Genomic DNA, 26,742 nt, shown 5'->3' with positions numbered 1-26,742 from the left:
TGTTGTATCACTCCTCAGCCCACTCTATGGCATCTAAGTTCCTCAATGGACACTGGAACACCGGAACGACCGCTCCGGGGTCCCTACGCTTCCCATTGGGACACGAACCAAAAGGGTGCTTTGCCCACAATAATAATACAACCCACTTCTTGTCCATGTTCTAATTAATGTGCTCGGGTCACTCACATTATTCGTGGTTCTTCCGGTGGGTGTGACGGCACACCAAGTAGGGTCGATTTCTCCCACCTGGTACTTTACATTATCTTTAGAAAACTTGAAACATGTATAGTTATCTTGTTTTGGCATAAATGAATTGGCATTCTCTGCTTGCCCTATCGTGTTTGGTGCCGAGATTATTAGTTTATCAGTTAGATTTGTCATTGAGTTTTTAAGTGCGACTCAGGCTTTGGGGTAAACTAAGTGTACCCTAATTACCCCAAACGAATCTGTTCCTGACACGTCCACCCCGATTACCAGATAGAATACGCCTCCCGGGCTCTCGGCTTTAGGCAGTATATTCCATGGACCTAAGAAGATGGTGACAGGGTTATGAAAAACAGAATAAACCCTTTGAATTACTATTCCTTGCAGGCCTTCCGGGACATGTGACTGCCATCCTACTCCTGTCCAACCTACCACATTTTCCCAGGAGCACCACTGACCTGCTGTGTATGTATGGATGTGTTTGCCCCAGGAGGGGCTCCAATAAACATGACTGGAGCATATCATAGGGTGATTTCAGACCCACACATCATATGCTCTCCAGCTGCTACTAGCTCCTGCACACTTAATGACGTCACACAAATCAAACGTGAATGAGCTGGTGGATCCTTTAACATAATTTAATTCTATCCTGTTGTATGTGCTGAGACACTCATCACCTTTACCTGACACCTCGCGCTTTAGTCTTTTCACTAGAGCTGGGCGATATGAGATTTTTTCATATCACGATATGTTTTTTTCATTTCAGGCGATAACGATATCTATCACGATATGAGCCAAATAACTATATTTGTAAGATTTAAATGTGCCGTTGCTCACAAGTAAAATGTGAAATAATCAGAAGCTTGTTTTTATTTAAATATTTATTTCCCATAATAAGTTCAACAGGGTAGATGTACTTAAGGAACATGAGACTTTTTCAGATAAATAAAGGCAAATATTGCAAACTACACAAAAGGCAGCCGCTAAAGCGTTTAAGTTTCAAAATAGAACAAACGAAACAGACTAAATTGTCAATTCCACTTAGAAACAAAATATTAATTCTAAAAATAAATCTTAGTTTGTTTTACAGAAGAACAGAAAAAACTGACTAATTTTTGTCAATATCAAATAAACTGAGAACTAAAAGGAAATTCTCAATCTCTCCTTGTTGTATAGCTTAGCTTTTCAAACAGTTTTAACAGTTACTTTAGTCTGACAAAAGCCGAATGACGAATTAGCGCTTCCAGTCAGAGACTGAGGCTACGTCCACACGTACACGGGTATTTTTGAAAACGGAGATTTTCCGTTTTCGTTTTAGAAAATAATCCCGTCCACACATAAAGGCAGAAATGAAGGAAAACGCTGCTATGAACATGCCAAAGCAGCAGGTGGCACTAGATTCCTAACCGTGCAGAAATGTTGGCCAATCAGAAGTCTAGAAGCCTCGGTGGGAAAAAGTAAACAAAGCTGGGGCATAGAAGCAGAACCGAGTCGTATGTGTGGACGGACAGTAACTGTGTGTATATGTAAGCATTTAAACACTGCAGAGAGTAGAATTAACAGTAACAGTTTTGTAGAAATTCATTTCACCGAAACAATAACGCGGCGCACAGTGTGACGCATGCACCAGTTTATTGTATTTCCAGACTTGCTTTCGGCACAATTTACAGTGCACGCTACTCTGTTTTTTGTCAGACTTGAAATAGCCGAAATACCTTCACACTACAGAACTTCTATGGCTCTTCCGTTCGACAATCTCTCCGGCATTGGAACCATCATTTGTTTTCTCTTCGGTCACGCTCGGTTGATTTTTCTAGTCGGCACACTCATTTCCTCCATTACGCGCTGCCTCCATTACCTGCTGGCTGCTTCCCAAACAAACACACGTGCGGCTTGGCACTTGTGCTGTACGTAACAAGTGACGCGACGTGACACTGCGGCTGTGATTGGTTCGGCTCTGCGCTACTTGATTTGGATTGGCTGACCTTTTTTTTTTTTTTTTTTTTTTTTTTTGTAAGAGGACAAGAGCGGCGAGGTCTATCGCGATAGCTTAATTTCTCTATCGAGTAAAAGTTATATCGCGATACATATCGTTATCGTTCTATCGCCCAGCTCTAAGTAGTGATTTCTCTCCAACCTTCCTTTCATATCAAAAATCCTTGAAAGAGTAGTTGTCAAACAGCTAACAGATCATCTGCAGAGGAATGGCTTATTTGAAGAGTTTCAGTCAGGTTTCAGAGCTCATCACAGCACAGAAACAGCTTTAGTGAAGGTTACAAATGATCTTCTTATGGCCTCTGACAGTGGACTCATCTCTGTGCTTGTCCTGCTAGACCTTAGTGCAGCATTCGATACTGTCGACCATAATATCCTATTAGAGCGATTAGAACATGCTGTAGGTATTACAGGTACTGCACTGCAGTGGTTTGTATCATATCTATCTAATAGACTCCAATTTGTTCATGTAAATGGAGAGTCCTCTTCACACACTGAGGTTAATTATGGAGTTCCACAGGGTTCAGTGCTAGGACCAATTCTGTTTACACTATACATGCTTCCCTTAGGCAGTATCATTAGAAGACATAGCATACATTTTCACTGCTATGCGGATGACACCCAGCTCTATCTGTCCATGAAGCCAGATAACACACACCAATTAGTTAAACTGCAGGAATGTCTTAAAGACATAAAGACCTGGATGGCCGCTAACTTTCTGCTTCTTAATTCAGATCAAACTGAGGTTATTGTACTCGGCCCTGAAAGGCCTAGAAATATGGTATCTAACCAGATTCTTACTCTGGATGGCATTACCTTGGCCTCCAGTAACGCTGTGAGGAACCTTGGAGTCATTTTTGACCAGGACATGTCCTTCAATGCACATATTAAACAAATATGTAAGACTGTGTTCTTCCATTTGCGCAACATCTCTAAAATTAGAAATATCCTGTCTCAGAGTGACGCTGAAAAACTAGTTCATGCATTTATTACTTCCAGGCTGGACGACTGTAATTCATTATTATCAGGATGTCCAAAAAAACTCACTGAAAAGCCTTCAGCTAATCCAAAATGCTGCAGCAAGAGTCCTGACAGGGACTAGAAAGAGAGAGCATATTTCTCCTGTTTTGGCTTCCCTTCATTGGCTTCCTGTTAAGTCCAGAATTGAATTCAAAATCCTGCTCCTCACATACAAGCTCTTAAATAATCAGGCCCCATCTTATCTTAATGACCTTATAGTACCATATCACCCTATTAGAGCACTTCGCTCTCGCTCTGCAGGCCTACTTGTTGTTCCTAGAGTATTTAAAAGTAGAATGGGAGGGAGACCCTTCAGTTTTCAGGCCCCTCTTCTGTGGAACCAGCTTCCAGTTTGGATTCAGGAGACAGACACTATCTCTACTTTCAAGATTAGGCTTAAAACTTTCCTTTTTGCTAAAGCATATAGTTAGGGCTGGACCAGGTGACCCTGAATCCTCCCTTAGTTATGCTGCAATAGACGTAGGCTGCCGGGGGATTCCCATGATGCATTGAGTTTTTCCTTTCCAGTCACCTTTCTTGCTCACTATGTATTAACAGACCTCTCTGCATTGAATCATATCTGTTATTAACCTCTGTCTCTCTTCCACAGCATGTCTTTTATCCTGTCTTCCTTCTCTCACCCCAACCGGTCACAGCAGATGGCCGCCCCTCCCTGAGCCTGGTTCTGCCGGAGGTTTCTTCCTGTTAAAAGGGAGTTTTTTCCTTCCCACTGTTGCCAAAGTGCTTGCTCATAGGGGGTCATATGATTGTTGGGTTTTTCTCTGTATCTATGAAGCGCCTTGAGGCGACTTATGTTGTGATTTGGCGCTATATAAATAAAATTGAATTGAATTGAATTGAATTGCTTTTTCAAAATAAAAGTCCTATGAAGGTTTTATGAATTTTCTCAGCAGTGACCTTAAACAGTTGTCCAAACACAGTGGAATATATCTATAATACACAGAAACACAAACTTGTGCAGAAATTACATTTTAATCAAAGTCACATGTGAACTATTTACAGAAAATCATATTGTGGGATTTTGACTTTTTGCCCATACACAATGTCAATTTCTTCAAGTCCGTCCTCGTTGGTTGATGTCTCCACCATAGGACGATTCAGTCTCTCCCACAGCTTTTTTTTAATGCTTCTCCCCAGCTCTAAACTGTAGGGACGTTTGCGGCCATGCTTGGACCTGCAAGAAGAAATTCAATCAAAATGATGCATGTGGTCAAAAACCATACTGTAACCATTTTAGAGCTGGCGATTTAAAAAAGTGACAGGACATTTGGAGACAAACGTACGTCAGCATGCTATCTACCACCTCATGGTAGACTCGCTGATAATCTTCCACTGAGAGGTTGTGGATTTTTAAAGGGCTGGAGCTGGAGCTGGTTGGCTGGTGGTCGGTACTGCATGGCTCGGGTCTGGGGGGCAATTATTTTGACACTGGCAGGTCATCATGTGAGATTGCAGAGGGAGGCACTGAGGTCTTTGGAGGTCGGGAAGAACTGGATGCTGGGCTTCGCTTCCTTTTCCGGGGCTGACTGACTGTTCTGTCACGGCGCCGGGGCCTCTGGGTTGAATTAACAACCTGGGAAAGGTCAGAAGCACACAAGGGAATGTCAGTAGTTAATAGCAACCTCATTTTTTTTCAAACAAGACAAAAATCTAAATTTGATGAACCACAATGAAGTCCAAACTCCAAAACCCTCAAATGATTCTGTTCCTGAAATTTTACACATCCAACCTGGTCCTTGCTGCAGCACGGTTGTTTCCTGCTGGCTCTGGGTTTCTTTGCATCACGGGCCTGGCATGCAGTGTTTCTCTTACAATAATTATGGTCTTTGAGGTGATCGGGCACCGTAAGCTGCAGGTATACACAAAAATGACAGTAATGCAGACATCAGTTAGTAGCTCATGAAACATTAAAAAAATAACAAACCCTTTCATATGTCCATAAACTACTTAAACCACTCGCACGGTTGAATAACTTGTCCACAGTGATTGTAACGACAAAAAATATCCAACATGTTCACATAAAATCATAAGAACTAAAACCAGGACAATGCATCAAGGTCAGTGTAATAAAAGACGTGTCAACTTATGGGCTCGTCGTGTTAGAGCTTCACTGCTGCATACCCCGAAATGACATGTCAAATAATAATTTGCATAAGCTAAACAAACACCAAAGTCCATGTTGTATTAAACTCTAATTTCTGTTATAATCATTGCTGCTTATTGCCGTTTTTGAACAATGCAGATGCACAAAATACCTTTGTAACTGGCCAAGCTTGGTCACGTGTGGCACTTATATGGTTTAAAATGACATGTAGGATATAAAGAAAAGCAAGCTGCAATAATAGGAGAGCCCTGCCTTGTGTGTGGGGGGTAATGAGTTCAAGATCATCATTAGGCTGTGGTGTAATGAGGGACCTCTACCCAGAGGTGACTGTCTTATCAGGTGAATAATTGTAGCATAAGCCACAATGAAGAAGGAGATTAAAACTTTAGTTAAAAAAGCCCAAAAGCAGAAGCTTTGAGGATTTTAAAGATGATCACAGTTACATGTGGCTCCTGTAAACATGTGACAGTGTGTGTACATTTGAGAATTCAGATGATGCTGCAGAACATGGCTTGCATATTTGTAAATAAATATTTTGGGGATTAGCTTTTCTACAGTGAATAAAGTCTCAGTGTTTACTTGTTTTATTCCCTGATTTTAGTTTTAAATACAAAATAAAGGCCCCCAATCAGGAACATGCACAGCCCACCCCCCCCCAAAAAAGCTAGAAACAGGCCTGGTGATCATTATGCACTTGAGTTAATTCGAGATGTAAGATACTCTACTTATTAGCAAAAACTGAACATTTTTATCCCAGCTGCAAACTTTGGTGACATGTCTGCCACAAGATCATTTAATACACACAAAAGAAAACGTTATTATAGGTAACATACTAGTTTAAATGACTTTATGCACAGTTTACCCGTTTACAGCTACAGTGCAACAGTCTAACATGCAGGTATAACTCCCACGTGCACAGGCCTAAGTTTTTAATGCTTTTTATCCACATTTATGTCGTCTATATTTTCATGTTGCCCTGTTGCAAAGTGAACTCTTTCTGGCCGTCGAGTAAATATTCAAAACTTATTGAAAACGGTCATAAAATCTAACATTTTCCATGATGGATGATGGTTGCTGGGTCGCTTTCCTCCGTGACATGGGAGTTGGACACTTGTAAGGCTGCAAGAAGTCTTGAGCAGAAAGTTGTCTTACTTTTGCAGAAATTTGCAGAAATCCCTTGTAGCTTTGCACAACACGCCGAGTGAAATCTGTCTGAACTATACCAAAAGATGCAATGCAAATAGAACCTGGAGACGCATAGCAACCACGCAACCTGTCATGCTAAATCACGCATTTTTGTACCTACTGTTAAAAATCACTGTAACAATTGTTTTTAGTGAGTTTTTCCCTCAGTTCAACCTCAGTTATGGCGGCTTTTTTAATATTTAGGCATCCACATAATTACTCCATCAAAGTGGTGCGTAATGATCATACGAAAATACGTCAAAACAGAGCAAAAGTGGTTTTATTTGCCACAGCATATCACAGCAGCTCATTGTATTTGAAAACTACTGGATTTCATAAATTGTGCTTATTTTATAAATGGCCCGGAGAGTAGCAAATTCTCTCTTTCTACTAACTGTACTGAACCCGCTGCACTACCCACTTTCACCAATAGGTGTCACCCTTTTACCGTGGAACCAGCTATGTACAGCTCCAAAGTCAATCGCTAGAGAGATCTGTTGCAGTAATAACTTCTTTCCAAAAGGTGTCTGTATAAAAATCTCTGTTATGCTCTGTCAGTTTGCAGTGCCTTAGTCTGTGGTGACATTTTTACTGGCTCATGCTCATGAATCCACATGCAACGCACTGTCTGTCCCAGCCTCAGAAATGGATTTAAGACGTTTTAGTTTGATATATCGCCCTGTGGTCAGTTTTTGACATTCGTTTTGTTGCGGTCTTCAAAACAGAAAACAGTTACATCTGAAAGAAGATTTTAAATAAAACAAAAAGGGACAATTATATAATACATAATAATACATAAATGTCTGTTTTTTATACAGCACTTTTCTGCTCCACTTGCACACTCAGAGCACTTTATGAAACATGCCTCATTCACCCATTCACACACACATTCATACCCTTTTGTAGTGTTTTTTAAATAACATTGACATGCATTCTCACTCTATACTGTTTATGGCATACAGTATCTGCTTTGTTGTTGCATCACTAAAAGAACTTTTGCTTAAGCAACATGAACCCAGATGGTTTAAAAAACAAAAACAAAAAAACAAATGACTACAGGGAGTGCAGAATTATTAGGCAAGTTGTATTTTTGAGGAATCATTTTATTATTGAACAACAACCATGTTCTCAATGAACCCAAAAAACTCATTAATATCAAAGCTGAATCTTTTTGGAAGTAGTTTTTAGTTTGTTTTTAGTTTTAGCTATTTTAGGGGGATATCTGTGTGTGCAGGTGACTATTACTGTGCATAATTATTAGGCAACTTAACAAAAAACAAATATATACCCATTTCAATTATTTATTTTTACCAGTGACACCAATATAACATCTCCACATTCACAAATATGCATTTCTGACATTCAAAAACAAAACAAAAACAAATCAGCGACCAATATAGCCACCTTTCTTTGCAAGGACACTCAAAAGCCTGCCATCCATGGATTCTGTCAGTGTTTTGATCTGTTCACCATCAACATTGCGTGCAGCAGCAACCACAGCCTCCCAGACACTGTTCAGAGAGGTGTACTGTTTTCCCTCCTTGTAAATCTCACATTTGATGATGGACCACAGGTTCTCAATGGGGTTCAGATCAGGTGAACAAGGTGGCCATGTCATTAGTTTTTCTTCTTTTATACCCTTTCTTGCCAGCCACGCTGTGGAGTACTTGGACGCGTGTGATGGAGCATTGTCCTGCATGAAAATCATGTTTTTCTTGAAGCATGCAGACTTCTTCCTGTACCACTGCTTGAAGAAGGTGTCTTCCAGAAACTGGCAGTAGGACTGGGAGTTGAGCTTGACTCCATCCTCAACCCGAAAAGGCCCCACAAGCTCATCTTTGATGATACCAGCCCAAACCAGTACTCCACCTCCACCTTGCTGGCGTCTGAGTCGGACTGGAGCTCTCTGGCCTTTACCAATCCAGCCACGGGCCCATCCATCTGGCCCATCAAGACTCACTCTCATTTCATCAGTCCATAAAACCTTAGAAAAACCAGTCTTGAGATATTTCTTGGCCCAGTCTTGACGTTTCAGCTTGTGTGTCTTGTTCAGTGGTGCTCGTCTTTCAGCCTTTCTTACCTTGGCCATGTCTCTGAGTATTGCACACCTTGTGCTTTTGGGCACTCCAGTGATGTTGCAGCTCTGAAATATGGCCAAACTGGTGGCAAGTGGCATCTTGGCAGCTGCACGCTTGACTTTTCTCAGTTCATGGGCAGTTATTTTGCGCCTTGGTTTTTCCACATGCTTCTTGCGACCCTGTTGACTATTTTGAATGAAACGCTTGATTGTTCGATGATCACGCTTCAGAAGCTTTGCAATTTTGAGACTGCTGCATCCCTCTGCAAGATATCTCACTATTTTTGACTTTTCTGAGCCTGTCAAGTCCTTCTTTTGACCCATTTTGCCAAAGGAAAGGACGTTGCCTAATAATTATGCACACCTGATATAGGGTGTTGATGTCATTAGACCACACCCCTTCTCATTACAGAGGTGCACATCACCTAATATGCTTAATTGGTAGTAGGCTTTCGAGCCTATACAGCTTGGAGTAAGACAACATGCATGAAGAGGATGATGTGGACAAAATACTCATTTGCCTAATAATTCTGCACTCCCTGTACATAACAAGAGAGAAACAATGACTGGACTGTGCAATGTGGATTTCGGTAAGTGTATAAAAGAGGCAACATTTCCTTGTTCCATGTGGTCATAAACAGGTTGCTCTTCATTCTAAGAAAGAGCTGGATGTTTACAGAAGATGTGACGGTGTCACCATTTAGTTAGAAAAACAAAACAAAGCTACACTGTCAAAAAAAAGTTCTGCAAGTGTTTAAACCATTAAAAAAAATAAAGTAATCATTTAAAGCACAAAAAATGATGAAAGGAGGTTAAAGTTTTATTGATTTTTGAGATTATGAAGCTTTTGCCTCAGGCCTGTGTCAAGAAACATTAAAGCTATGGAGCAGTTCCAATAAAAAGTTGTGCTGTTACATATTTGAAAGATTACCCACACAAATGTCTGTCAAAGAAATTGTTCATCCATCAGTGAAAGAACAGAAGATACTCTATCTATTCATTGGCACACCTTCAAACCTGGTAAGAAGACGGTAAGAAGTAAGAAGTGCAGGGCACATAAGGAAGGTAAATAACAAATATGCACCTTTACTGGCGTAATGCAAAAACAGGAAAAAGTCCCAAAGAGCTAAGCTGTGCACAAGGAAATAAAACAGAACAGGAATCCAACACCTGAGCACAAGAAAAAGGAAGACAGGTGAACACCTTAACAAAGGGGAAAGTCAAGACTATCCACTACGTTGACAAAAGTATTGGGCCAAACTCTTTGAATCTTTGAATTTAGATGTTTTCAGTCCTGTGGCCATAGGTGTGTAAAATGTAGTACCAAGCCATGCAGTCTGCCTTTATAACATATTGTTTGTGAATGAACGGGTTGTTCTTAGGAGCTCACTGAATTTGAGTGTGATAGTGTGATAGGATGCAACAGTTGCAACAAGTTAGTTTGTGAAATTTCTTTGGTCCTACATGTACAACAATCAGCTGTTAGTGCTATTGTTGCAAAGTGGAACCACAGCAACTTAGCCATGAACTTTTAGAACGTGTTCTCGCTGAGTGCTGAGTCTATAGTGTGTAAAAATCACCAACGCTCTGTCAACTCAAAGCTGCAGAGTTCCAAACCTCACAGAGAGCTGGGCATCTTTTATGCCCAGCTGATTTAAGCAGTCAGTAAAGTAACGGGATTACGTTTTTTTGGAGAAGTAATCAGTAATTAGTTACTAATTTTTTTTTTCAAGTAACTTGACCAACACTGGTCATCATAACATCAAACAGGGGTAACTTAATGAAACCCTTGCATTAGAAAAACTTAAAAGATTGTTTAATTTTTAGAAATTAGTGAAATGTGTAGTATAAAGATGGTGACCTGTTTACTTAAAATTAGCAGCAGGTATTAGACATTGACCAGACGGATCTAAGGAGCCATGATATCTCCAAAACAAAACAAAACAAAACAAAACAAAACAAAACAAAACAAAACAAAACAAAACAAAACAAAACAAAACAAAACAAAACAAAACAAAACAAAACAAAACAAAAAACAAACAAAAAAACCTCCAGAAAAACAAAAAACACTCCTAATAAATAAATAAATAAATAAATAAACATAGAACATAGGTAAACAGGATATTTGATGTTGCCAGAACCTTGCATATCACTGTACAGTGATCCAGTGACAGATTTGACCCATTTATACATCATTTTCTTTATTCATTTATTTTTTTGTGACCTTATAATAGTTTTATTATACTTAAATCACATATATTGGTGTTTACTTTTACTGTAAGTCTTATTACTGCTAAAATTAACGGAATAATTCAATATTTATAATTTATTTAATTTTAATTGAGTTGCATACAAAAAATGTGCAGAAACCACCACTAGTTAGAAGGCAATTTGTCTACTTCTTGTTACATAGTTACAATTTCTACATCAGTATTTTGCTTTCAGCCGATTTACTGTTCTTTCAAAACTGGCTGACTGACTCAAAAATGTACTCGCTTTTGTTTTGGAGCTGTTTACTGTATTAGGATGTGCTCGATTCAGAGAGTTAACTAGAATGAACTTAAATCTTTGAAAAGAAGTGTAAATGTTTAGCCACATTCTGTTATTACCGCATTATTATAGCAGCGTCATCAAGTACTGTAACACTAGGACGTGCTACAGTTTGATATGTATGTTTGTATGTTATATTTATGAAAAATGCCAGTGAGAAGAAAAATGATGATAAATCAATGGTGCTGTAAAGGTTCTGTGTGTTTTCCCGAATGGTTTTTATATACATGCTTATTGGAAAAATGTATACTGTGGGTGAGGAACTATATACGGTTACTTCACTGACCTTGACTTGCACAATAAAAAACCCAAAAAGTCACAGAAGTAAAAGAAAACACTGTAATATGCTCCAATAAGACTCTGAGGGCTAAACAGAGGACTTATTACTAAATGATGAGATTTCAGTGTTGTAATAACATCTCTCACAAATTGATTATCTGCACTTTATTGTTGAGGTTAAGGAGCAGCAAAAGAGCAGATACTGGATGCAAATACTTTACATGCATTCAAACAAAGAAACGTGCATTCAGAGTCACATGCACAGGGAGAAGACAGTGCTTTTTGGAATAGAAATATCCTTTATTGTGAAATTCAGCTGTTCCAGCAGCAAAGTGACAGGCAGATGGAGCATTATTCATTTAACTAGCATGGTTAATGGCACTGAATATGTACAAAGATGATATATTCTTGTCTTTTTAAAATGATTTTTTCGACTCACTCCTGATTTGTTATTTACAGTGCAAATTGTTGCGTGTACAGCCTAAGATTAAAACACAAATAGACACAAACAAATAATACGTCGTCACATTTATCTTTACATTTATGTAACTTCATGTAAGAAAATCAACTTTGTGTAATCTGAATCCATTCAAAAGCGTCTTTGTTGCAGTTTATTGGCTACTGTGATGGTATTGACTTTGGGTAATCATAAATGCTCAGTCGTTCCCAAGTCCCGTTTTTGGTGTCCAGCCAGTTGCTGGGAGAATAGATCCCTATCTCTCCTTCCTCCACTTTCTCATTTTCCTCACCAGAAGGACAAAACTCTTCCTCCTCTGAGCTGCTTTTCCCGGCGCTGTCTCCCCTGTCGCGAAACTTCTCTTCATTAATATTCTTGTAGCAGAAACTGCAGATCCTCAGCTTTTTAGTGGGGTGGATGTGATCGATAACGGCACGTTGCTTGGAGCATGAATTGCAGACCAAGAAGCCGCAATTCCTGCAGTGGTGTCGACGATTGACCCCACTAAACTTTGTAGAGAGGCACCGCATGCATTTGCAAGCAGCCGGATCAGGAATCCAGGAAACAGCAAACTTCTTGGAAGGTTTGCAGCTGGTGCCCTGCATTAGGCTGGACCGGCATTCATTGATGTGCTCTATCCAGGCCTTCTTCTCCTCGTATGAAGGGGCGGACACAAAAAAAGACTTGCTCGGTGTTCGGATCAGCCACTGATGCTTGAATATGTCACTGTCCTCCAGGTCTTCCAGCTCAATGTCCTCTAAAATCATAGTGAATTTGATAACAACATAAAAATTACATGGATAAAATGGTATGAGCAGAAAGCTGAACATATGAAGTTAAATTAGCACAGCACACTTGCTATTTTCTACTTGCCAGTCATATTATGGACAGTATTCAATAGTGTTGGCTCTTCTTGAAGCTTTTGTCTATATTTCTTTCTCTTCAGTCATAAAATTGTTTTTTGGCAGTTTCACATTAATCTTCTCACAGTAGGTTAGCTGCAGGAAACGCAGATGAATGTCTCACCTAAAGGGATGATCTTCTGCTTTTTGTACCAGCGACCAGGCACAACAATGCTGCCGTACACCAGAATATCAGTGAAGAGGAAGAGGATTTTCTGCTGTATCTTCTTGCGACCCTGCTTAAACACAGTTCCCTCTCCGATTAGAATCCGGCCCGGCTTGGACAAGGGCTTCCCTGCTTGATGGAATGAACTCTCCACCGCCTGCACACGCTCTTGGTTCTCTCGTTCAAAGGTTGGGTGATCCATCATTTCTTTGGTGTGAACAAGTTGTGCAGCTTGATAGTGTCTGAACTCCAGAGTGCCTTTTTAAACTATTGGTGGTGATGTAACGGGGCGGGCCAAGTGACAAACATGTTATACTGGAAGGCAAGAAAAGGGAGTAGTGAGGCAGTACTTACTGGAAAAATAGAAACTGGTCAAACAAAACAATCAAGAAAGAAAGAACATTTAAAAAAAGTGGAGTCGTTATGGAAAGATTATACAGTATTACATATTTATAAGTTGCTTTAAACGAGGAAAGCTCCCTTTTGTGCAACAACAACTTTCACTTGCTATTTCCAAAACAATATCTTAATTCTTATTTGGCAGAAGAGTGCACGGTAAAATCAACAGTATGATTGTCTCCCTCTGCAGAGTCACTTCACAGAGAGGTGCAGGAATGTCAGAATTCTTTTCCCGTCCTTAATGAAAAAAACAAAATAAATTATGCTTGCACAACATTGCTCAATCAGTATGAGCATTTTTATGGAGAATGCGAACATAAGTTTTGACCCTTTGGGTTAGAGGTGGGATGCCCGGCAGGCTGACTTTATGATTCTTATCGCCTTGCTAAAAGACTTCTAGAGTGAGATGTTTTCATTTTTAAAGTTTTTTGTTTTAAAAGGTTTGTTTTGTTTTCTCCTCCTTGAATCGCTACCTTATCGTGGTGGAGGGGTTTGTGTGTCCCAGGGATCCCAGGGGCTATGTTGTCTGGGGGCTTTTGCCCCCTGGTAGGGTCTCCCATGGCAAATTGGTCCTGGGTGAGGGACCAGACAAAGAGCGATTCAGAAGACCCTTATGAAAAGGATATCGAGGGAACAGTTTACCCTGCCCGGGATAGGGTTACCGGGGCCCCGCCCTGGAGCCAGGCCCGGGGAGGGTGCCCGAGGGCAAACGTCTGGTGGCCGGGCCTTAGTCCATGAGGCCCGGCCGGGCACAGCCCGAAGGGGAGACATGGGCCCACCCGCAGGAGGCGCCATAGGGGTTGGGTGCATTGTGTGCCGGGTGGCGGCCAGGAGCGGAGGCCCTGGCGGACTGACCCCCGGCTGCCAAAACTGGCAATAGGGACATGGAATGTCACCTCTCTGGTGGGGAAGGAGCCTGAGTTAGTGCGTGAGGTTGAGAGGTACCGGCTAGATATAGTCGGGCTCACCTCTACGCATGGCTTGGGCTCTGGAACCAGTCTCCTGGAGAGGGGCTGGACTCTGTCTCAGTCTGGAGTTGCCCCTGGTGAGAGGCGGCGGGCTGGGGTGGGTATTCTAATATCCCCTTGGCTTGCTGCCGGTACGTTGGGGTTTTTCCCGGTGGACGAGAGGGTTTGTTCCCTGCGCCTTAGGGTCGGGGAACGGGTCCTGACTGTCATCTGTGCTTATGCGCCGAGTGGCAGTTCAGAGTACCCAGCCTTCTTAGAGTCCCTGGGGGGGGTGCTGGAAGGTGCTCCACCTGACCTGGAGACTCTGTTGTCCTGCTGGGAGACTTCAATGCTCACGTGGGTAACGACAGCGAGACCTGGAGGGGCGTGATTGGGAGGAACGGCCTCCCTGATCTGAACCCGAGCGGTGTTTTGTTATTGGACTTCTGTGCTAATCACAGTTTGGCCATAACGAACACCCTGTTCGAACATAAGAGTGTCCATAAGTGCACGTGGCACCAGGACGCTCTAGGCCGTAGGTCGATGATCGATTTTGTAATCGTATCACCAGACCTGCGACCATATGTTCTGGACACTCGGGTAAAGAGAGGGGCTGAGCTGTCAACTGATCACCACCTGGTGGTGAGTTGGATCAGGTGGCGGGGGAGGACGCTGGACAGACCTGGTGCACCTAAACGCGTAGTGAGGGTGTGCTGGGAACGTCTAGCAGAGGCCCCGGTCCGCGAGATCTTCAACGCACACCTCCGGCAGAGCTTCAACAGCATTCCGAGGGAGACTGGGGACATTGAGGCCGAATGGACCATGTTCAGCGTCTCCATTGCCGAAGCTGCTGCATTGAGCTGCGGCCACAAGGTGGTTGGTGTCTGCCGTGGTGGTAATCCCCGAACCAAATGGTGGACACCAGAGGTGAAGGGATCCACCAGGCTGAAGAAGGAGTCCTATCGGGCTTGGTTAACCTGTGGGACTCCGGAGGCAGCCGACAGGTATCGACAGGCCAAGCAGAATGCGGCTCGGTCAGTGGCTGAAGCAAAAACTCGGGTGTGGGAGGAGTTCGGGGAGGCCATGGAAAAAGACTTTCGGACTGCCTCGAAGAGATTCTGGCAAACCGTCAGGCGTCTCAGGAGGGGAAAGCGGTGCTCTACCTGCACTGTGTATAGTGCTGGCGGAGCGCTGCTGACGTCGACTGAGAAAATTGTCAGGCGGTGGAAGGAATACTTCGAGGACCTCCTTAATCCCACTGACACGTCTTCCAAGGAGGAAGCAGAGTCTGGGGATGAGGGGAATGACCCGCCAATTTCCGGGGGCGAGGTCACTGAGGCAGTTAAACAACTCCTTGGTGGCAGAGCCCCTGGTGTTGATGAGGTCCGCCCCGAGTTCCTGAAGGCTCTGGACGTTGTAGGGCTGTCTTGGTTGACACGCCTCTGCAATGTTGCGTGGAGATCAGGGGCAGTACCTGTGGACTGGCAGACCAGGGTGGTGGTCCCCATCTTTAAGAAGGGGGACCGGAGGGTGTGTTCCAACTACAGGGGGATCACACTCCTCAGCCTCCCTGGGAAAGTCTATGCCACGGTGCTGGAAAGGAGAGTTCGTCCGCTAGTCGAACCTCGGACACAGGAGGAACAATGCGGTTTTCGTCCTGGTCGCGGAACACTGGACCAGCTCTTTATCCTCTCCAGGATACTTGAGGGTGCATGGGAGTTTGCCCAACCAGTCTACATGTGTTTTGTGGACTTGGAGAAGGCATTCGACCGTGTCCCTCGGGGTGTCCTGTGGGAGGTGTTGCGGGAGTATGGGGTGTCTGGCCCATTGCTACGGGCCATTCGATCCCTATACGACCGTTGCAAGAGCTTGGTTCGCATTGCCGGCAATAAGTCGGACTCGTTCCCGGTGGGTGAAGCAGCGGGAATGAGGATCAGCACCTCCAAATCTGAGGCCATGGTTCTCAGCCGGAAAAGGGTGGAGTGCCCACTCCGGGTCGGGGATGAGTTCCTGCCCCAAGTGGAGGAATTCAAGTATCTTGGGGTCTTGTTCGCGAGTGATGGGAGAAGGGAGCCGGAGATCGACAGACGGATTGGGGCTGCAGCTGCAGTAATGCGGACGCTGCACCGGTCTGGCGTGGTGAAGAGGGAGCTGAGTGTAAAAGCGAAGCTCTCAATTTACCGGTCGATCTACGTCCCTACCCTCACCTATGGCCACGAGCTGTGGGTAGTGACCGAAAGAACGAGATCGCGGATACAAGCGGCAGAAATGAGCTTCCTTCGAAGGGTGGCTGGCCTCTCCCTTAGAGATAGGGTGAGAAGTTCGGCCATCCGGGAGGGGCTCGGAGTAGAGCAGCTGCTGCTCCACATCGAAAAGAGCCAGCTGAGGTGGTTCGGGCATCTGACAAGGATGCCCGAACCACCTCCTGGGTGAGGTGTTCCAGGCATGTCCCACCGGGAGGAGGCCCCGGGGCAGACCCAGGACACGCTGGAGAGATTATATCTCTCGGCTGGCCTGGGAACGCCTTGGTATTCCCCCGGATAAGCTGGAGGAGGTGGCTGGGGAGAGAGAGGTCTGGGCCTCTTTGCTTAGGCTGCTGCCCCCGCGACCCGGCCTCGGATAAAGCGGATGAAGATGGATGGATGGATGGAAGTTTTTTGCTTTTCCATATTCTCACGGACCTTAGAAAAAAGAAGCATTTTTAACTTTTTATTTTGTGTTTTGTTTTTGTTTTTAGCTCTAACTCATGCAATGTGACGTTTTATGTCAGGGTAACCTGTAAAATGCTTCTTGATGAAACAACAGATTAAAATGGAATAACAAAGCAATCAAAGAGTTAAAATTCATAGTAAAACAGGTTATGAAACTCAGCCAGCCACATGTAAAACAAACACAGTGCACTGCTTTATGCTGCCAAGCCCTTGGCCTCTTTAATTCAGTTCTAAATATAGAAACTAACTATGCAAATTAGGCAGACAGGAGGTATTTATTTCATGCCTAAAGGCTTCTATGGGGTGTGCACAAGGCATAATTCCTGGATGTTTCTGTTATCGCAAAGGGGTAAACAGTTGCCAGTAAAATTGTCAGTTGTGGACTGAAAGTAGAAGATAACCTATTTATTAATGAATAAATAAAAACAATGCACAACAATCCGATTGTTCAGTCTGACGTCACTAGCCGTGTCTGGACCTAAACTCTGCTGCAGGTCCATATATCAAACGATCACTATGGCATTACTGAGAGTTGAAAAACTGTCTAAAGTCTTTCATCTTTAATAAAATGATCAGCGTTCTGCTCTACCAGGTGTAATAATTGAGTTTAACATCCAGGCATCCATGAAAACGGAATTTATGATATTTAACGGAGTTAGAAGTTAGCAGGAAGTTAGCTCGCTAGCTTCTATCTAAATACAATATAGTATGTCCTGACTGCGGCGGTTTGGAAACAAATTAAAACGTACAGCTCTGTTATCACTTCCAACATAAATGAAGACAGAAAACTAAACAGCAGTGACGTTTGTAGGGTTACTGAAGTTGGGCTAGCTGGTATATAATGATGTGCTACGTGACTGCTAGCGACACAGCTATGTTAGCATAATATAAGCATGCTAACTTTTTTTCCCACTCGATAAAAGTTAACGTGAGTGTTCTCGGTGGTCAGGAACAAATGTAATCGCATGGCAGGATGCTGTAAAAGGACCAAACTCCAGCCAGGAGAACAACTGAGATAATCCATCCACAATACGAGGTTAGTCATTCATATACTGCTGCATGGGCTGAGCTGTAGTTACATCCTAAGGTTTTAAAAACTGAGCTTAAATAAATGATTAGCGGTAATAAAAGCCGAGGGAGGTCAACAGTGATCACTGACTGTTTTAGGAGCTTTTTGAGATCAAATAGAAGAAAATACATAACATTAAGCACGTTAACAACACAAAAGCCATATTAAACGCAGACTACTTTAGGCCCGGAAGTAGGATTCGTCGTGTCATCACTGAACAACCAGATAAATAATGAACAATTATTAACTCTTTTTTTTTTTTTTGCCTGTACTTTAACAATGGGGCGATCGTGGCTCAAGAGTTGGGAGTTCAGGAGTTCGCCTTGTAATCGGAAGGTTGCCGGTTTGAGCCCCGGCTTGGACAGTCTCGGTCGTTGTGTCCTTGGGCAAGACACTTCACCCGTTGCTTACTGGTGGTGGTCAGAGGGCCCGGTGGCGCCAGTGTCCGGCAGCCTCGCCTCTGTCAGTGCGCCCCAGGGTGGCTGTGGCTACAATGTAGCTTGCCATCACCAGTGTGTGAATGGGTGGATGACTGGTTGTGTAAAGCGCTTTGGGGTCCTTAGGGACTAGAAAAGCACTATACAAATACAGGCCATTTACCAATCAGAATTGTTGTCTGAAGGCCACGAAGGATGCCCAACGGATTAATTTTTTCAAGTGGAGAAGATATGGTAATGCCATATTGGTCCACTTGATTGGATCTATTTAATTTAATTTTATTACAAATTGGACAGACAATTAGACAGAAAGAAAGACAGAAAGAAAGAAAGGGAAAATTAAAAATAGAGGTGAAGGAGGACAGTAAGACAAGACACTGAGAAAATCCATTGGATCACCTGTTACAAGGAGAAAAAAGAAAACAAACAACAAGAGAACAACACAATACAGAGATCAAAGACAACAACCTAGATACGTGTAAGTAACACTAAATACTAAATATTAAATTGTCGAGCAGCACGCAAGACTGACAGTGAACAATATGCTTTAAGGTAGCAGCCAAGGAAGATATAGTTTGTCTGTGAGCAAGCTTGAGTTCAAAAGGTTTATCCATGTAACGATCTGTTAGAGGGTGTGGGGAGACATAGCCCTGCCCCCCAAAGCATGAAGCAGGCATGGACCCAGGCCCAGACATCCAGAGGCCCACCAGAGTGTGAAAGCCCAAAGAGGACCACCGGAGAGGCAACCGCGCCGGAAAGAGCTGAGGAGAGCTCCAGATGTGAGGTCACCTAGGAGCTACGGTGCAGAAGCCACAGGGGGCTGCGGTGACGAGCCCGCAGCCAGTTGTGCCAGAGCAGATTGAGCACAGGTTCCAGAGGTCCGAGGGAACCCCACCCCCCGGAAGGGGCCTGACCTGGCCCTGCCAAGCAGCTGCTGGGAGTGAGCCGGGTACATACCTGAGCGCCCAGTCCCGGACATCAACCACCAAGGCACCGACGGCTAAAGGCATCAGCCACCGGCAGGGAGTGTCGTGGGTGGAGACAGCCCTCCACACCTGGGGGGGGGCCTGAGATGTTCCCAGAGAGGAGGAGGTGGAGAGTCAACCGGACACACACCAGACACAAGCTTACATTCCCACCCTCATGCAAACAAATACAAATACTCAGCACTCGCCCAATGTGGAGAAAAACAGTAATGAACACCCATTCACACTCTCCAAACGTACTCTATACTCCCAGGTCCAGGTATCACCGCCCTCAGGGGGGCAATCAGCCCCCTGACCCAGGAGATGTTACCCTTTTCCCTGGGGTGGAGGCAAGCAGACTGCCCCCGGCCCAGCAGCCGCAGGGATGGCCCAGCGTCCCAGACCCCGACCATACTGTCAACTCCTCCCAGGCCCCTGCCCCCAGTAAGCAACCATTAACTATTAAATATATTGCGTTAATTTGTAGCCACTAGTTAGCTCAGCACAAAAACAGCGCACGTGGAAATGAGCTAGCCTTGTTCTTTTTGTTTCTAACAATTAAATGCAACATGTCAGTCTATTAATTATTATGCGGATAAAGCACATGTGCTTCGGATTTCACTTTTAATTTGCTCAGATTCTGGACTCTATAAGCAGTTCAGCTATGTATCCCCCTGCTAGGGGGTTCTGTATCAGGCTGGAGAGGCCCCAAAAGTGAACATTTAATCGTTTAAATGTGAGGAAGCCAGAGTACCCGGAGAGAACCCAAGCAAACACGGGGAGAACATACAACCACAACACAGAAAGACCCCAGCCTGATGGTGGAATCGAACTCGGGACCTTCTTGCTGTGAGACAACAGTGCGGCCCATCTCATCCTATGCATCTTATCTCAGGTTACCATTAACAACAATGCTGACGTACACCAAATTACCACTGAAGAGTGAGAATATTTTCTGATGCGCTTGATCAGAATAGTTCCTTCTCCAATGAGATCCAGCCTGGTTTAAACCAGGGCACTGTTGTGGTTTGGAATGAATTCGCCACGGCCTGGATAAGTTTACGGTTCTCTCATTCAAAGCGCAACTCATCCATCATGTCTTTGGTATGAACAAGTTGTGCTGCTCAAGAGTCTCAGCTCAGGCTTTAAAAGCTTGCCAGTAAGTTGGGTTTTCAGAATGACAAAAATGTTATGTAAGTGTTTTGGAGTTTGTACATGCTTTGTCTCTAGGGGCCACAGTAATATAGAGCCGACTCATAACAATCACAACAGTGTAAGGGATATTTAAGGCAAAGTAAGGGGATCAACAAAGTCATAACGAATATTTGCTTGGAAGCTTACAGAGTTGTTAAGATATTTATTTCTGAGTATCAGGGAGGCAGAATTTATTATTTGTGCTGTCACACTAGAAGAATTGTCAAATCTTATGCTGCTGTACATTTAATTTAAAAATCACAACCAAAATGTGTTAAAAATGTATTTTATATGTGCAGAGAGACATGTTCTCATACTGAAGATATTCTGTTTGATCTTCTCATGGACCTCAGAAAAAAAAGGTCAAAAAAAGTGTTTTAGTATAAGGCACAAAATGAATGTAGATAAAAGCAAAAACAGGTTAAAGGAAATAATGATGCAATGCTCTGTAGGAAGCAGGAAACGCCGACAGTTTCAAAGTCAAACATGCGTGAGACTTGTTGAGTAGCTCAGCTGGTTCATTTAAAAATAAACACACTGCTGCAAAGTCCTGTTGGCATGTGCATATCTTAATGAGGGAAAACAAATGCCAGTAACATTGCCAGTAAGTTGCTCTGGACTGACAGGAAGTAAAAGATGATCTATTTATTATCGAATGAATAAAACATTTTACAACAGTAAACGGTGAAGTAGCTATATGACTGGAAACGTTTGTTTTTGCTTTTTTTTCTTTACTGCTCCTATGAAAATGTGGTAAATATATCTATGCTGTCATGTGAAAGAAGAAAGTATGTCCTCTTTCGAGTCTAAAGTTTTACATATCACATTGTTTAAAAAAAAGAACTGTAACAGTGACATATGACATAATAAAAACGAAATCAAAATGCAGACAAGTCATATTTGTTCAGTCCTTTTTCCTCTTCTACTGTCACAACTGTAAACATTTAATGTGCTAAATGAGGCCTGTAGAGACTGAAATGTAGATCATGGGTTTGTTCCATTTTTGCACTTTCTGACCTTGGTGGGAATTTGCTGGGATCTCCACTCCAGAGCTCCAGACCAGCAAACTGCAAAAAACTTTTTTTTTCTTTAACAACACAACACTTTAACAACACTTTAACAACACAATAATGTAATCTACGATCTAAGTTTCAAAGACAAACATGTTGGGAAACTTGTTTAGTCAGCCACCTGATTCGAAAAACAAAATACCTAAATGCTCCTCTGTGCAGGTTAAATAATAAGTCAGCTGTAATTAAACACCTCTAAATGTAACAATGCAAAACAGAAAGAAGCAGCATGGTGGTGGTTTTTAAAACTTTTAAAACTACGGTACGGCATCACTAACCATACATCTACATCTGTTTAGGTTCATCTCATCTCGCATCAACCTGATGGATTTTTCTTTGTATTAATAGAGAAACTGATCAAAAAGTAAGAAACAGAAGCAGAACGAAGGTACCACAGAGTCGAACATTCACAAACATATTCACGTGCGTACACATTCACACATTGTCTATGATTTGTTTTTCTGCTTGTCTCAGTTTTATTTATGATTTGTGGCATATAGACAACTCATTCTGTGCACCTTGTCTCAGCTATGTTAACTGTGCTATCTCTGTCATCAATTGCTTTCTGCACAGCCAAACATAAACACCAAGAAGAAAACAAGCGAACTACCGGAATACAAAGGAAGAAATTACATCATGATGCACAATAGACCCGTCCGACTGGACACCCCGGTGCTGCCGGGATGATGTCGGGAATGCACAGATCTATCAAAGGAAACAAACAGACGGGGAATCACATGGCACAAAAGCTTCAGAGTTTCAGCGATTTTCTTTTGTGTGAAAATGTTTAAATAAATCATGAACCACATTTCTGAGCCACTCTCAGGCCCTGTTTACCGTGGTCACTGATATGTAGGAATACCCTTTTGATAAAGGAGTAGGACTGGATCACTTTAGTCTGAGAAATGTGATTTTTAAAGTTACTGCAAACTGTATTCACTAAAAGTATTCTTTAAAAAAAAAAAAGCAAACTGAATACCTTAAAAGAACTGCAATGTTATATTATAGAGATGATAAAGGTTCATTAGCCTTACATATAATATAGCCTAATAGGGACATCTAGTGGCTAAAACTTGTCAAATCTGCTTCATGAGTTACGTGAATGATTCCTAATCCAATACAACAAATAAGGCTTTAGAAAACAGCACACACAGCAGAATGATATTCATTTTTATTCCGTTTCAACTCTACAGGCGGAGAAAAATGACAGAATTACAGAGATATTCTTGAAGGTGCAGTTAGGAAAGAAAGTAAATCCACCTGCTGGTGTTTGGTTTCTTCCAGTCTGATCCGTCTGCCACACTTTTAGACAAAGAAAAAGCCGAGCTCAGAGGTGGCAATGCAAGAAAAAAGGCAGCTCTGGTGCGCAGTCAGCTGTAGCCTCTAATAGGGGATTGGTCCATAGTAGGCAGTGTAGGCGGCGATGATGCCGTTTATGTCCATCATGTGCTCACAAGCCACGTTGGCCTCACACACTTCTCTCAGGCTGAATGGAGGAGAGAGGACACACACACAGTTACTTATGATGTTTCATACCTTCATGAAAACTTTCCATATCCAACCCAACCCTATTAAAGATAAGAACATGTCTAAAAACATGCAGCAATAAGGTTTGTAGATAAGGTGTGAGATACCTCTCCAGCTGTACCAAGGATAACTGTCCAGCAGCTCTCTTCTGCCTCACCACCGTGGAGGCCTGCTCCCTCTCCACAAACAAACCTGCACATCACAGTCATAAGACATCTGTCAACCTGCTGTTGTTTATGAAAAAAATTTTTTTTTTTTGTAAAGATCAGTATAGCATAAAAACAAAAAAAGTCATAGAGAAAAAACAACAAACAACAAAAAACAAGAGTATAGAATATTTTTTGCAAAAAATCATTCATCATTCATCATTCTTGGTATATCATTTCACTCATGCAGTGCCTGAAAGTTCGAACCCCTTCTCCATTAAACTCTGGACGAATAAACTAATATTAATCATACCCTCCTCAGCAGGGTTGTCACCAGCAGGCTGAGGGTCGGTGGCAGCATCTATCAAACAGAAGGGGAAAAATAAGAACAGACTAACTTTAAAAAACTAATTTAGTTTAAAGGTTTAAGGTTAAAAAATTACATTGCAAATATTGCTACAGCTCTTACCCGAAGCGACACAGATAACTACCAAGAAGCAGAGAGCCAGGATAGCCACGGTCTTCATCTTTTCTTTCTTTTTCAGCCTTCAGTTTAAGGGAAAATGGCCCGAGCTGTATCACTCACTCTCTCCGTCTTTCCTTCTCTTAGACATATATATGTAAAAACACACTCGGTTTATAGATGTAGCCCTTGTGTGACATGGATATGTGATTGGTTAGGGAATCATGTATCACACACCCACACAGATGCAGAAATACACACCTCTGCAAAAATGAAGTATATATATATGTATGTGTAAAAAAAGAAAGAAAGAAAAGGGCATCCACACTCACAGCGTTGCAGAATAAGGGGTCCAAAAGGTGGGCAATGTTTTAAAGCATAGGTGAGGAGCCACAAATATATGCCACTGGAAGGATCTTTCAATCAACATTATTTTACAGCTTCATTTGACCTACTTACCAGATTTGTGTTAAGAATCACAGTTTCCTTTTCCTCATCTTTGCAAAATTTGCAGTTATCTCTGTTAAAATAAAAAACAAACAAAAAGGAGACAAAAAACAGAAAGAATGAAATCAAATCAAATCACTGTCACCGATATCTCATCATACGTAGTGGTAGTAATATAAAATTTAATGAACTCTTTCAGGAAAGCAGCTCGGACAGGTCAGACTTTTAAAGCGCCCACACACTTGTACATTTAGTTCAGTAAGTGCATGAGGCAGAGAAAAACCATGGCTTACTCACTAAAAAGGAAAAACCACTGTCCCACATTATGCTGCATTATTTTAATCTGAGGGCTTTCTTTTTATTGCAAACCACAGTGATTTCCTACATAGAGAAAGCAACATTTAGAAACAACCATGTTTGTTTGAAGCTTTGTAGACGGGCCATTTAAATGTGCACAGATATTTTTACCACAACAAGTGGGTGGTTCGACAGTTAAGCAGAGGAAAGCTGCATGATGTCGAGTGGAACATGTCGTTTGATTTTTAATGAAAACAAGACTTCCCACAAGCAAAGTGCCTAATACTCTCATGCCACTCCTAAAATGTAATCCTTTCCTGACACCATGACACCCCCCTCCTCCAATCCCTCTCTCAGCAGCAAGACATCTCCCCCCCTCCCCTCCTCCTAAACATCTCCCAGTGTCACAGTGGATCAGGTCAGGAGACAACTGAGGAAGCTTCGCCCCAGAAAGGCAGCAGGCCCAGACAAGGTGTGTCCTAGGATGCTAAAGGCGTGTGCTGCTGAACTTGGGGAGCTGCTACAACGAGTCTTCAACCTCAGTCTGCGACTGGGGAGAGTGCCCGTCCTATGGAAGACATCCTGCATCGTCCCGGTCCCCAAAAAGAACCGGCCCAATGAGCTGAATGACTTCCGACCGGTGGCACTGACGTCACATCTTATGAAGACTCTAGAGCGGCTCTTCCTCAACCTCCTCCGACCACAGGTACAACATGCCCAGGACCCACTACAGTTTGCATACAAGGCGGGTGTCGGAGTGGAGGATGCCATCCTGTACCTCCTACACAGAGCCCACTCACACCTGGATGGGGGAAAAGGCACGGTCAGCATCCTGTTTCTTGACTTTTCCAGTGCCTTTAATACCATCCGGCCCTGTATGCTTCAGGAAAAACTGAACAGGATGGAGGTGGACCCCTGCCTGGTCGCTTGGATCTCCGACTACCTCACCGACAGACCACAGTACGTCAGGCTGAAGGACATCACGTCTGACACAGTGGTCAGCAGCACAGGAGCACCACAGGGAACTGTGCTGTCCCCTCTTCTCTTCACCCTGTACACCTCTGACTTCTGCTACAACTCTGAATTATGCCACATTCAGAAGTTTGCAGACGACACAGCCATCATGGGGTGTATCTGGGATGATCAGGAAGAAGAGTACAGAAGTCTGGTGAGGAACTTTGTCGCATGGAGTCACACAAACCACCTGCAACTCAACACCTCAAAGACTAAGGAACTGGTTGTGGACTTCGGGAGGTCTAGAGCAGGTCCACTGCCGGTTCAGATAGAGGGGGAGGAGGTGGAGGTGGTCAACAAGTACAAGTACCTCGGGCTGTGGGTGGACAATAAACTGGACTGGTCATGCAACACAGAGCACCTGTATAAAAAAGCACAAAGCCGACTGTACTTCCTCAGGAGGCTGAGGTCTTTTAACATCTGCAGGAAGCTCCTGAGGATGTTTTACCAGTCGGTGGTTGCTGGAGTACTTTTCTATGCTGTGGTGTGCTGGGGGAGCAGCACAGCAAAGAAGGACTCATCCAGGCTGGAGAAACTGATCAGGAAGGCTAGCTCTGTGGTCGGCATGAAGCTGGACACTCTGGTGACAGTGGCAGAGAAAAGGACATTAAAGAAACTGATGGACATTATGGACAATGCTGGGCATCCTCTGCACACGGCCATTAACAACCAGAAGAGTCTGTTCAGTGACAGGTTGCTTCTCCCCAAGACAAGAACTAACAGACTTAAAAACTCCTTTGTCCCACACGCCATCAGACTGTTTAACTCCTCCCTGGAGGGGAGAGGGAGGGGAAACAGGAGGACAAAGGAGGGGGGAACAACTAAGCTGTAGTGCCTCTTCACCTCACTGTGCAATACCTTGTGCAATACTTTTGTAAATAGTCAACGGTGCAATAGACTCAATACTTGAAATGTGCAATTCACTTGTATTTTTATTTTTTATTCCTATTTATTCTATTTATCCCCTTCGTATATTTTATTTATATTGTCTCTGTATTTATATGTGTGTGTGTGTGTGTGTGTGTGTGTGTGTGTGTGTGTGTGTGTGTGTGTGTGTGTGTGTGTGTGTGTGTGTATATATATATAATATTCTGTA

The 26,742-nt window shown here is 43.0% G+C and overlaps 2 protein-coding genes and 1 long non-coding RNA gene across 3 annotated transcripts; all 3 read right to left on the bottom strand.

Moving 5' to 3' along the window:
• Window positions 1-4,203: 4,203 nt before the first annotated feature.
• LOC143418475 (uncharacterized) lies at window positions 4,204-6,552 on the bottom strand. Its single transcript, XR_013098468.1, has 4 exons — window positions 6,395-6,552; window positions 4,970-5,089; window positions 4,524-4,813; window positions 4,204-4,414 (listed from the first exon to the last, which is right to left on the bottom strand). It is a non-coding gene; the product is annotated as an uncharacterized LOC143418475 (long non-coding RNA).
• A 5,033-nt stretch (window positions 6,553-11,585) lies between these two features.
• Window positions 11,586-13,212, bottom strand: LOC112429971 (pleckstrin homology domain-containing family F member 2). Its single transcript, XM_024802239.2, has 2 exons — window positions 12,919-13,212; window positions 11,586-12,649 (listed from the first exon to the last, which is right to left on the bottom strand). The coding sequence occupies exons 1-2, from the start codon at window positions 13,163-13,165 to the stop codon at window positions 12,054-12,056; spliced, it is 843 nt and encodes a 280-aa protein (XP_024658007.1). The 5' UTR covers window positions 13,166-13,212; the 3' UTR covers window positions 11,586-12,053.
• Window positions 13,213-22,905: 9,693 nt separating this feature from the next.
• Window positions 22,906-24,030, bottom strand: bglap (bone gamma-carboxyglutamate (gla) protein). The gene is made up of 4 exons (XM_004563017.3): window positions 23,895-24,030; window positions 23,739-23,786; window positions 23,387-23,471; window positions 22,906-23,238 (listed from the first exon to the last, which is right to left on the bottom strand). Exons 1-4 carry the CDS (start codon window positions 23,950-23,952, stop codon window positions 23,136-23,138), a joined length of 294 nt encoding a protein of 97 aa, XP_004563074.2. The 5' UTR covers window positions 23,953-24,030; the 3' UTR covers window positions 22,906-23,135.
• Between the last annotated feature and the right edge of the window lie 2,712 nt (window positions 24,031-26,742).

This window comes from Maylandia zebra, linkage group LG4 (assembly GCF_041146795.1).
Source record: "Maylandia zebra isolate NMK-2024a linkage group LG4, Mzebra_GT3a, whole genome shotgun sequence".
NCBI classification, from domain to species: domain Eukaryota; kingdom Metazoa; phylum Chordata; class Actinopteri; order Cichliformes; family Cichlidae; genus Maylandia; species Maylandia zebra.
This window is presented reverse-complemented; position numbering and strand designations above follow the sequence as displayed.

Bases quoted from the DNA above. Each gene is read 5' to 3' on its own strand.
- LOC112429971 (XM_024802239.2), bottom strand. From the start codon at position 13,165: ATGATGGATCACCCAACCTTTGAACGAGAGAACCAAGAGCGTGTGCAG. The intron at 12,650-12,918 runs GTGAGACATTCA...CTATGATTTTAG, and splicing joins GCAGAAGATCATCCCTTTAG to AGGACATTGAGCTGGAAGAC.
- bglap (XM_004563017.3), bottom strand. From the start codon at position 23,952: ATGAAGACCGTGGCTATCCTGGCTCTCTGCTTCTTGGTAGTTATCTGT. The intron at 23,787-23,894 runs GTAAGAGCTGTA...TCTGTTTGATAG, and splicing joins AGTTATCTGTGTCGCTTCGG to ATGCTGCCACCGACCCTCAG. The intron at 23,239-23,386 runs GTATCTCACACC...TCCTCCATTCAG, and splicing joins TCCTTGGTACAGCTGGAGAG to CCTGAGAGAAGTGTGTGAGG.